General features: G+C 43.7%; 1 protein-coding gene across 1 annotated transcript; it reads right to left on the reverse strand.

Moving 5' to 3' along the window:
• Positions 1-7,639: 7,639 nt before the first annotated feature.
• On the reverse strand, positions 7,640-8,408 carry cldn5b (claudin 5b). The gene is given in 7 exon segments (XM_035668659.1): positions 7,640-7,973; positions 7,975-8,039; positions 8,041-8,166; positions 8,168-8,209; positions 8,212-8,277; positions 8,279-8,305; positions 8,307-8,408. Coding segments are annotated over 7 exon segments (642 nt in total). The 3' UTR covers positions 7,640-7,759.
• Between the last annotated feature and the right edge of the window lie 3,827 nt (positions 8,409-12,235).

Below are 12,235 nucleotides of genomic sequence, written 5' to 3' on the forward strand. Positions count from 1 at the left end.
CTTTAAACTCATCCTGCAGAAATTAATGTTGAAATTTCCAGTTCGAGTTCATCAGTTTTAGCTGTCTCCTGGTTTCTGTATTTGGCAGCGTTTAATGAAAAATCCCAATTTGAACAGATTGGATGAAGGCCAGAAATGTTCTGTTTTTTATGTCTGGGCTCAATGATGTAGGCTAAACTCTTACCTTTACCCTCTTTCCAACCAACATGAAACCCAGAGCTGCTGCTAGGTCTGCGACTGGTGTAACAGGAGAACCTTCTAAGGAACCGGTTTGCCTCTTCGACGGCCGAGAGCCTAACATAGACCCGCGTCCTCAATCACCTGGTATACGTCGTCCAACGCCAGCTGTTGTTACCAGGTTTACACTAGCAAGCCTGCTGGTCAGCTAACGTTACCCAGTGGAACCACATTGACACGCCGCTTTGGTTCAGAACCAGGTGCTTGAACCGAACGGAGCTGCCGTTTCCTGGTTTAGCTGGGGCGAAAAGGGAACCAACTCCAAAAACCCGGCACCAGCCCAGAACCATGATTAGATTCTGCTAATTAGATACATAACCAGCCGCCAACAGGACCCCGACAGTTCTGGTTTTAGACCAAAAACGTCGTTCGCTGGGACGAGCTTCCCTGGGTTTAAAACCTGAAAGCAACTGGTTTCCAGGTTAGCACGGGGTCCAAAACCGGCCCTCAAAACTGTCTTAGTGGAAGAGTGAAATGAACCCTGGTTCTGGTAAAAATCATCTGATAGGCTTTGAAGAACCCTTCCACTGATCCCAACAGACTGAAACTGGTTCCTTTATAAAGATGTGAATGAATTGGTTCCCAGGGTTATACGGCAGTGACGCGGCGCGTCTCCAAACAGCTCGTCAGGATGGGCCGATGACTGTGGGCGCTGAACGGAACCAAAGCCTGGATCACCAACAGCTGGACGCCTCGGCACTTCGTGTTCGCACACTGGACAATAAACTCAAACACAAGCATGACGCGGCAATTTTTTTTAACGCTTCAGATGACGCGAGATAAAGATTTGTTGGTTCTGTGAACAATGGGATCGTTCATTGTTTCTTTTATCTTCCGTGTGGCAGCGGAATCAGTGCCCGTTTCCTTGACGCCATGCCACACCCGGGGCTTTCTCTGCGGCAAAAGAAAGGAAAGATAAGTTGGGCATCAGAGCCTCATCCACCGCCCAACATTCATCCTTGGAGGGACTGCAAGGGTGGCCGCTGGGCAACATGCTGGCTCCGCCGGGGAGCCGGGTTCAAGATCGCAATGGTACCTTTTTATAAAACCCAGGATCATTTACTGGTGGAGAACGACTAATATTTCAAAATAAGAGCTGGAATCCAATTTAAAAAAAACACCTCAGTACTCAGGTTAAAACCTTTTCACAACCAGCTTGTACACGAGAAACGCTCCCAGGAGTATTGAGTTCCTGAATCAACTACGCTTCTCGACTACTGCATCACGTGACTTTATTGGCTCTTCGGTCTGTTCGTAAAACCAATAATTCGTGCTCCAGGTGCAGTTCTGTCTATGTGAAAAAGTTCCTGAAGGTGCAGTGTCAATTCCTGGACTTGTATTAACGAATCCATTGTTGTAGAGGAGATTACTACAGCTTCACCTTCTGTTCAGGTAGCCTCTAAAATGTGGTTTTGAACTGCAGGATAAAGTCAGACTGCTCTGGTCTGTTCCAGTAAACAGTGAAGATGTTTTACTATAGATATAATACACACACACAACACTCCCTCCAGCCCCAAAGATTATTCTGTTTAAGTCACCTTGTGTCGTTAATTATCTTCTATCCAATAAATAAAACCTCATACTGTGATTATTGTGACAGAAATTTTCACTGAGAAACTATTAAAATCATGATGATGATTTTTTGGGGGGTTTTCTATCAAACTAACATGTTTTTGTTAAAGTCTGTCAGAGCAAATATTTATAGATCAGGGTGTCTGTTAAACGCTGACCACCTTAATTGAACCTGAGACACTTCATCCTCACTGGGGCTTGAATGGTTGTCGGTGCTGCTGGGTAATGAGCTCTGTCTGTGTCACACAGCAAAAACTCTGGACAGGTGACGGATCGCATCGACTTCTCAGGCTCGCCGGTATCGCTCAGGGGACTTCTCTGGACTGGCGCCGACTACGCACAAAACGCACGCGTTCGGACCCCCCCATCGGCAACTGCAGGGCCATCCAGGTGAAAAACGGCTGAGCCAGTCAGAACCAACGCTGAACATGGCAACGGCTGACGGACGGGGATGGTTCTTCACTGTTCATCAATAGTAGAAAAATGCAGCTGTAGCCATCACCTCACTGCTCACTACTCATCTCTAATAACGATTAATAAAAATTATAACCAGTTATTAAAAGCCGGATCAGCCGGAACAGTTCAACATTCCTGGTTTTACACTCGGCCAACAAAAACGCCCTTCAGATAGAACGCTGAGGGAGACGACGGGGGGGGAAACTTCCTCCAGACAGGAAGCAGCAAACTGGTATCCATGCTTACCCGTTAGGCTAACAGGCGAAAAAATCTGTTACAGATTTCTGACTTCAGAAGTATATTTTATCTTTATGGACTAGTTGCATCAGATATACACTGTTCTTTATGGACTATTGATCAGTATACACTGTATCTTTTGGACTATTATCAGCTATACACTGTATCCTTTATGGACTATTGATGAGCTTCATACAACTGATCTTATGGGAATGAATTGCATCGTATACACTGTATCTTTATAGTATGATATTGATCGTATACACTGTATCTTATGGATGGCATATTGATCAGATATACAACTGTATCTTTATGGCATGATATGACAGATATACACCTGGTATCTTTTCATGGATGATATTGATCATATACACTGATATCTTATGGATGATATTGATCAGTATACACTGGTATCGTTTATGGATGATAGCTTGATCAGTATACACTGAATATCTTTAATGGATGATATGATCCTGTAGTTGACAGTCAGGACTGTGGACAATTTATGTTATGACGGCCTTTAGCTCGTGTTTCTAGAGTTACGTGTATTGTACGAACACTTCAGGAATTGTTTAATAAAAATGCTGATATTCTTTAAAAGGGAGTTGGTGCAGGGCAGCTATTTAGTTGGATTCAAACTGCTGAATATGGATCATTCGGTTAACGTTTAGGTCTCCACTTACAGAAACACTAGCTAACTGCTGAAAGGCTGATCAGGTTCTCTGACCCGTTGTTACTTAAATCGTGTATTTCCACATCCTTTAGTTCAAACTTGGCGGACATGGCTGGTGGCCGATTAGAGGGCGTACGGTCTGCCTTCAACCTGGAACGGCGTCGCCCTCCTTCGAGATGCAAAGAAAACCCTTCAACCAAAGGGTACGCAGTCGCCTCTCATCTAACGAGTTCTTGCCAGAAGTGACGGGCATATAACCGCCTCTGTTTTCCTGCAGGAAAGCCGCCATGGCCAAACTAGCGCTGCGTTCTGAAGCCGCCACGTTATTGCCTCCCATCAGTAAGAAACCAACAACGAAATGCTAAAGATCCAGAGAATTGAGATACAAACGTTTAATGTTTCCTTTATTTTGCTTTCTTTTAAATCAGGGCCCATCCAGGTTCTGGGGGGGATGGGTTACGTGTCGGACATGCCCGCAGAGAGGCACTACCGCGACGCCTCGCATCACGGAGATCTACGAGGGCACCAGCGAGAGTACAGAGGCTGGTCATTGCGGCCAGTTACTGAAGGGGAATAACCAGTCGTAAGCCCGCTGCTGTCATGCCTTCGTACAGTTACGGACATACAATACAGTCTGCGAATCAGATAACCCCTGGAGACATCAGCTCATAAAAGAGAAGATCAACTTTAATATGAGCTGTTTGGAATTTGTTATATCCGAGACAATACAGAAGCCCATTTAGAAATTCAGACGATTGTACGTGTCCATTATACCTCCGTTATCTGCTGTCATCAAGGAACAATTCAGGATTTTATTTATTACACAGAAAGCCCCGAAAAAACCTCAAACTCTCTCCGCTGCCTTAAGAGCATATGGAGTGCGTTGCCAGTGTTAAAGGGTTCAGTTCACCAAAATAAAAAAATAAAAAAAGGCCATGATTCTCTCCTGGTGGTGTCGGAGACCACACCGATAGTTCTAGGTTTTTATGCTGCCTTCCCTGTCAAGCGAATTTCTTCTTGGTGCCTTCAAAGACCTTAAAATTGGCCCATTTAAAAAAGTGTAGTTAAAACATGTAGTAATGGTAGTCTGTTCTTCTTCTAACGACATTTTTTTAAGCTGGCTGGACCCTCACCTTACCGTGGACCACAGTTTATCTACTGAATGATCTTTGTCCTCGATTAATGAAGTTATTTACATTTCAGGTAACAAACGTCCAAAAATTCAGCATCGAAATCATAGAAAAAAAAGATCCTTACTAACAGCCTGCAGGAATCATCATGTTTTTAACTTTTCTTTCAGTATCAAAGCTGAATCAGTGAGGGGAATGTTGTCAATCAGCCGCGTGCACTGCAAACGTCGTTGGCCTATGATCATCCGCACTCTTTAATCAGTCCTGAAGGCTTCATCTGATTTCACAGCAGATTTCAAACTAGTTGCAACATGATAACAGATGATAATAAAACACACTTCATAGGAGTCAGATCACCCGTTAAAACCAAACTCTTTTCATGTTTCGATGCAGTTTGTTTTTCTTTCGGCTCCGAAATTTACAGGAAAGGAAAATTGCTTCCACCACAACAAAACCATTTATTCCACTTTTAGGAGAACATCGGGGGAACTTTTAGCAGTTATTCTTCTTGGTAAATATTGCATCTTCACAACTGAAACAAGGGGTGAGTTTGGTGACGTTAGTGGCTCAACGTTTTACCAGAGGACTGCGTGATTGGTGAAAATCTGTTCGCCTGGTCTTCCTTTAGGACTGTTTTATGGAACTAATCTTGCCAAAATATAAACAAAAAACTAGGCCCGTGGTTAACTACATATTACTTCCTGTGCTTGATGTTTTCTGGTTCATACGATCCCGGCTCGGAATCTCTGCTCTCCTGAACGGACCTTATTTTTCTTGTGCTGATCATCAAAAAGTTTTAAAACAACATAACCAGCAGCTCAGAATCAGTTTTATCTGCAGATGCTGTTTAATAGATAATAATCAGAATTGATGGTAAATCGATCTTAAATCGAGGATTAAATTTCACTGCTTAATTCTGTGTTTGTTTGGGGGAACGACCCTTTTTAGCGACTTCATGAGCCTAACCGCGACGGTGTTTGTGCCTCCGCATGAAGAGGCGGGTTGAACCAGCACGAGGGCGACGACGGTTGCCTCACACAGACTCGCACTGATCATGGGCATTGTGTTCTGGATGTGCTCAGTTGTTGACTGCAGCTTCACTCAGTGTGACACTAAGAGGTTGTACCGGGATGATGAAGCATGTGTGACGTTTAAAGACAGTCAGGAAATAACGGTGTGTCTGCGTTAATGTGCTTGAGCTCACTGACCCTCTTGTGCCTCAATAACTTGTACATATTTGAATGTAATTTATTGTGATGATGATAATAAAACACAACCTGCCACAGAGGAATTATGGATTTTATTTCAACATGGAAAAACAATCCGTTAAACCAAGTCTTATTTCACTAAATTAGACATTTATGTAAGGAAGTTCTCGGCCTCAGGAGGAGACAAACGAACACATTTTCTCTCATTTTTAAGATCTAATACGTCGAGTTCACTGCTGAAGATCCTCCTCTAGATACAGAACTTAAATATTAATTTATCATCAATATATTAATATCTGATTATTCTGTGTTGAGCAGTTTTCATTCATTTTGTCCAGATGTTTTCTATCTTTACTCTCTTCTGGTGTTTGTCTCCAGTTATTACCCACGTCCCCGAGTGTTTGCACTCCTGCCCTGCTCTAGTGTTTGAGGGGGTATTACTTGGGTAAGAGAACATGAGAGAAATGTGTGTGTATGGGGCCCTCTGTTCTCTGTTCCCTGACCCTGTTTCTGTTCCTGTTTCATTTTGAATGCGTTGCCATGGAAACGCAGGGACGTTAACCAGCGTTGGCGAGCTCCGGCTGTTCCTCTCCCTCCTCTGTGTCGGTGTGTGCCTCTGAGCACGCTCTCCGGCCTTGTTGATCCACGTGAGGGCACTGATTGCCCCGCTGGTCCAGGTCTGGGCTTCCTGACGCTGCAGTTGCTCCCTGCTGATTGTGCTGATGTCTGCGGGGAGCATTGTTCAGACACCAGCCGTTTACTGCCCCGTCAGGGTGTGTGCGACAACGTCTTGATTATTTTGACGTCATTTTCTGGCTCCTGTTTGTTGCCTTCATTTCAAAAACAAACAACTACACGTGCACACGACATATCCTGATCTATGTGTACATACGTGTCCTGGAAAACCTGGAAGTTGATTAAAATGACCAAATATCCTGGAAATAATTAGTTTTCCTGGCTAGTTGTTATTGTATTCTCATCCAGTGTTGTGGCCAAGTTAATGTTACTGGAAGAAGAAAGCTGTACTCAATATACCTTTCTCACAGCAGCCATTCTGACGTTAAATAGTCAAGTAACGCCTGTGTTTACCCGACTATTTCATGTCAGAATGGCTGCTGTGAAAAAGGGACTATTCAGAAACTTGGAAATACTTCCCACCTCTGAGATTCTGACTCTAAAAACTTGATCAATGACAACTACATTGAGTTCAAGGAATTAGCTGTTCCTCTACAATAAAGGTATTTTAATTACTGCCTAATAGTTTGCATAAATACAAGTTTTTTGGGTTGATTTGAGTTAATTTAACTCAAAAAACTGATTTAAATCAAACATTTTAAGGAAAACAAACTCGATTTCGTCAGTTAAAAAACATTCTTGATCAAGTAGCTTTAGTAACTTTAAATGAGGACAGACAGTTAAATGTTTCTTTTTTTTTTTCTTTATTAGAAAAGTATGTATATTATTAGAAAAGACTAGAAAAACAACAACAACAGGAAGTAAAAAAACGCTGCAGCTGCAGATGCAAATTGCATACTGAACCACCTGCGGGTTCACTGAGGGAATCGAACTCACGAGCAGAACAACAGGGAGAAAAACAACATATTTACACTGAAGCTCTGCAGCTCTTCAGAGGACAACAGCTTCAAAAACACTCTGGTAGCAAAGTTCAGCCTCTAAACAAGTGTTTATCTATAAAACCTTTTTAATCAGCACACTGTAAAACTAGATGAGTTCATTTAACTTTGAAGCAGCTTTTTGTAGTTTTAAATGACACTTTATATTTGTAGAGTGAAAACAAAATACCCAGTAAAAGTTACTTAATCAGGAATGTTTAGTTAGTGTCACTTAAAATTACTAATAAAAGCTGCTTAACAAAACCTCCTGAAACTTCACTGGAGGAGACAACAGACAGTTTGGAGCACAAATAAAAACAAACTCAGTTTTTGTCAATTTAAAAAGATTCTTGATCGAGAAGCTTCAGTAACTTTAAGTGACACTGAAAACAGAATAAAAGCTGCTTCATCAAGAACCTTTTTGAACTGAATTGAGTTTGTTACTTGAACCCACTCTGAGTCCACAGTGAGTCCACATTGACCACTCTGCAGTCCAAGTCTGAGTCCCAGTGAGGCCCACATGAAAACCCCACTCGCAGTCCACAGTGAGTCGGAGCTCCAGCAGCATCCTTTGGCACCCAGCATCCTCTCCACCGGATCATCCGGACCTCAGTCCCTCATCAGAGTCTCCGTTTACACATAAAGCTTCTTGTCGAACTCCCCGTTGGCCGTGATGCTCTTGGTGGGGACGTATTTGATGGGGTAGTTTCCCCGGACCCCCTGTGACAAGGAGCAGCACAGCAGGGTCCCCCCCAGCAGCAGCAGCGCGGGTTGGCGGCCCAGCGATGTAAGATCGCCGCCCGAGTCTCCCGCGTCCTTGGGGCACGGCACCTGCGGGTCGTGGAATCACTATGATGTTGTTGGCCATCCAGCAGAGCGGGCACCAGCACGAAGAGCCGCTGACGATGTAGATCAACCCCCCCGGCGTTCACCACCCTCGCCTTCACCGCCTCATCCTTGATGCAGTTTGGTGCACTGCGCCCCGGGCACCTCACCGTTGAGCGCGACCACCCGGACACGGCGGAGATGACCGTGAGGGCGGCGCGCCGTCTGCAGGTCCCCCGACAGCGCCAGAACCGAAGTCGGTGGACCTTGCACTGCATCTGGCCTGTGCTCTGCACCACGCAGGACATCCACAGGCCGTCCCACATCGGTCTGCGCCACCACGATGTTGGAGTCTGATGAACGCGGTCACCTCCACGTGGCAGCCGCACGCTGACCATCACCAGAGCGAGCCCGTGACGCACAGCGCCAAACCGAGAACTCAGACAGCAGCGAGCATTGCGCCGTGGTTTAGGGGGGTCCGGTAGTCCGGTGTTGTGTGTGTGTGTGTGTGTGAGAGAGACAGAGGACAGAGAGAGGGGGGTGGCAGTCTGCAGTCTGTGCGTCCACATCAGCGGTCAGTGCGCGCGCTCAGCATCCAGCTCACTGAGTGCGGTGCGCTCCGAGGAGGCTCATTTATCTGGCACAGCGCGCAGACTGCCACCCCCCCAACCAGTTGTGAGCCAATCAGGCGGTGGCAGGGGGGCTGCGGGGGCTGAAGGGGGGGGGCCTTCAGAGTAAAACTCAGAGTTTCAGTGGGATCTGAAGAATCAGACTGACAGCAGATATTCCTTTTATATTGCAGTCTTGACCAAACCTGAATCTATGTTCTGTGAAATGACTCCAGTGTTTTCTTCTCCTTGGATGCTAAACTGTGACTCAGTCACTAGTTAATAATATTACCTTTCTAGTTAACTGTAATGGATGGAAGATGGAAACATCACATTACTTGCATTATTAGATAAGAAAACTGGATTTTAAATTATCTCAGCTGAAAGGACACAGTTACTCTTTTTGTTGAAGTAGCAGAAATGTAATATAACTAGTAACTAATACGTTGGCAGGAGGTATATAAATGGTAATCATATGACTGTTTTAAATGAGTAATACGAATTCTTAATATTTTCTGTTCACACCTGAAAATCAAGATAGCCCTTGTGAACCCCTCCGGAACCTTGGTGGGGGCCCAACCCCAGGTTGAGAACCTGTGGTCTACAGGAGCTCTCTAGTGACTAATAATAATTAATAATAATAATAATAATATAACGCACTCTCGTACAAGTAACAGTTAACTGTGCAACGTGTGGATCGGCCTGATACGGCCACTTCCTGTTGTCCCCGGTGCTCTGAGCAGATAATGCAAGCCACATCCTTTTGGTTCAGATCCGGCCGTAGCGAGTCTCCAGTATCCAATCGGCATTTTAATCCGTCCAAGGAAAACAATGAATGATCTTACAGAGAAAGCAAAACACCGTGTGAAATAATCTTTTCTGGAAGTTTATTCGCATAAAAACACTGTAAAAATTAATTTTTTGGGGTATTTGTTTTTCTAGGTGCGTCCCTCGATCACAAGTGTAGAGGACGTGTTTGTGGGGTCTGTACTCATCTCTGCTCTGAGTTCACTTAAGTACAAAACAAAAAATAGAGTTTGAGGAATTTTTCAACAACACGAGGCGGGAGCGACAACGGAGCGTTTCAACATGGCCGCCTTGTCCTAGTGCGGAGTGCATCCTGTTGTGCGCTGCGTGAGCACTGAAAACGGTCAGAAGCAAAGCATTCTGCGTACCGGACCCTTTAACCTTTTGTTTGTTAGCAACTCGCTTTTTTAACTAGTTAACCAATTCTGATCCGCCACCACATTTATCCTTCCTCTGTTTAAAGCTAGAGTGAAGATGTTGGTTATCATATGAAACTAGGATGATCCAATGCATCCATTGGTTACCAACCATTTTCTGCAAGCATGTTGGGGAAGGGGGGGTAATAATGTTCCATACTGAGGCAAATGTTTGGAGATGGAAAAACTGGCATATTCATTTCAAAAGAGCTCTATTTGACCTCTGACAAAATATATCTGAATAAAATAGTTTCTATGGTACAAAGTTGGGAACCTACGCAACGGGATTTGTGATTCTTGTTTTGAAGCCTTGAGGGGTCGGCGTTGTTGGTCGTTTACCATGAGCAGTTTATCAGAGCGCAGCAGAGGTCACGTAAAGCGAGTTGAACTGCTTCTCTTGGCTGCCTCTCCTGCTCACACAGGATCTGGTATTCCAGATAACATAAAATGGTTTTAGTGAACAATTTGAGGAGAGAAATTAGTCAACAAACAGAATCTGGATCCATATCTGATCAGCACTGTTTGCAGTTGATCTGAGTTTGTGCGTTGAGCTGGACACTCACTGAGAATGAGCTGTCAATCACAAGGTAGCCCCGCCCTAACATCCCCTGCTTTATGTCTGTTTGACTCAAATGGGACCATCAGTTTACCTAAATGACACATCATGCTGTAAGGAAGAAGACTGAAACTAAGAGACTGAGACCAGAAACTCATCAGGAAACTGTTTACTGGAGCTCATAAACTCAACTGAGAAGTCGAATCATTTCTCCATAAGACTGGATGGTAATGGAGCTACCCCCTGCTGGCCATTAGAGAGAATGCAGGTTTAAGGCTCTGTCCATCATAAGTAATGTCAACGATTGGTACGAACAGGTCGACAGTTTATGCTAATCCAATGTGGTTTTTGTGCAGCCTGGGATCCATAAACAGTGTTTAAATTGGGAATGATTGGAAAGCTGAGACACATACTTGATGCCACCCCAATCTGGACACGCTCCTGCTCGCAGTACGATCCATTACATCTGAAAAATACTCGACTGACTAATCAATAATGACCCTAATCAGTAGCTCATAATGAAAGTGGATCCAACAGGACGACTGCGACTCTGAGCTGCATGAATGTGTCACATCCTCTGTTTGTTCTAACAGGTGGAGATTAGTCAGAGGAGGAAGAGGAGGCACAGTGGGCATTAAAGGCTCGATAACACAGGGCTTCTCTCTCTTATCAGGGCAGCTTGATGACTTTCTAGTGTTGGGATTTCCTCCAGTCTGAGTCAACGGCTTGTTAAAGCAATAAAGCTCTGTGAGTGCAGCTACTTACACTGTGTGTGATACACGGTGCTGCTCAGTTAGTCATTTTATATTCTACTCTGAATGAATCACTAGATTTTCATCCAAATGTAGCTGTATTGGTTAACTTGTTCTTGTTATTTTTTAAAGTTTAGATTATTATTAACGATATAAACTCAATCTCACAGGATAAGGACACAGTAAAGACCTGAACACAGTCTGCTGATAGAACAATGAGACGTCTTTGCAGGGATATATACAACACTTTATGATGTGCCATAGAAGAATAAAAAAACAAGTATTTTCATAAAGAAGTCAGTGTGAGGCTTCGATCCTGCTCAACCCGGAGCAGTGACAAACACACACAGTGAGAAAACAACAACTCATCAGTTAAAAGCAACTGTACAGGAACATAAACATACTAATAAAGGTGTTTAATCACACATTAATGTGGTACTTAAAAAAAACAACAACACACAAATCAACACACGGAAACAAACAAACCTGTGCCACACCTACCACTCCATAATTCCTTTATTAGTTTGGAATAGTATGACAAAAATACATAATACAGACAGAAAATTGTAGAAAAAGCAGTAAATATAATATGAAATATCCATAAAATGTAGTCAGTTTACTCAATAATAGAAAAGAGCTCCCTTAAAGGTTAAATATAGAAAATCCACCACTGGATGTCGCACTAGAGCACCAGCATCTCAGACCAAAACAATCAGACAGAAACAGAATAAAACTCATTAAAACCGTCTCTGTTAGTGTTTCCAATCACACTCTGGTTTGGTGGAAATAATCCTAATTCACCGACGTAATGATAAAAACAGCAGTTGCACATCCCGAGCAGACCGGATATGGAAAGAAACCAACAGAGAGCCCTGCGATACAACACAGGCAGAGGGAGAGAGACACCATAGAGAATATAATGTTTAATTAATTAATATTGTAAATCTTGAAGGAAAAAGATCCAGAGTTGCTAGAGTTTTGTCCTTTTCCGAAACAGAGATTCAGCTGTGACACAACGAGCATCTTTTTAACGAGTTTATTAATTTCACTTCAAACAACATTTGAGCAACGTGAGCGCACACATCTGTGGTAAAAGAAAGAGTGAGTCACTGTTGCTGCTCTGCACAATCCTCCTGTTCTTCTGC

The sequence above is a fragment of the Morone saxatilis genome, unplaced genomic scaffold, assembly GCF_004916995.1.
Source record: "Morone saxatilis isolate NCDOM2014 unplaced genomic scaffold, NCSU_SB_2.0 Contig21, whole genome shotgun sequence".
Lineage (NCBI taxonomy): Eukaryota > Metazoa > Chordata > Actinopteri > Moronidae > Morone > Morone saxatilis.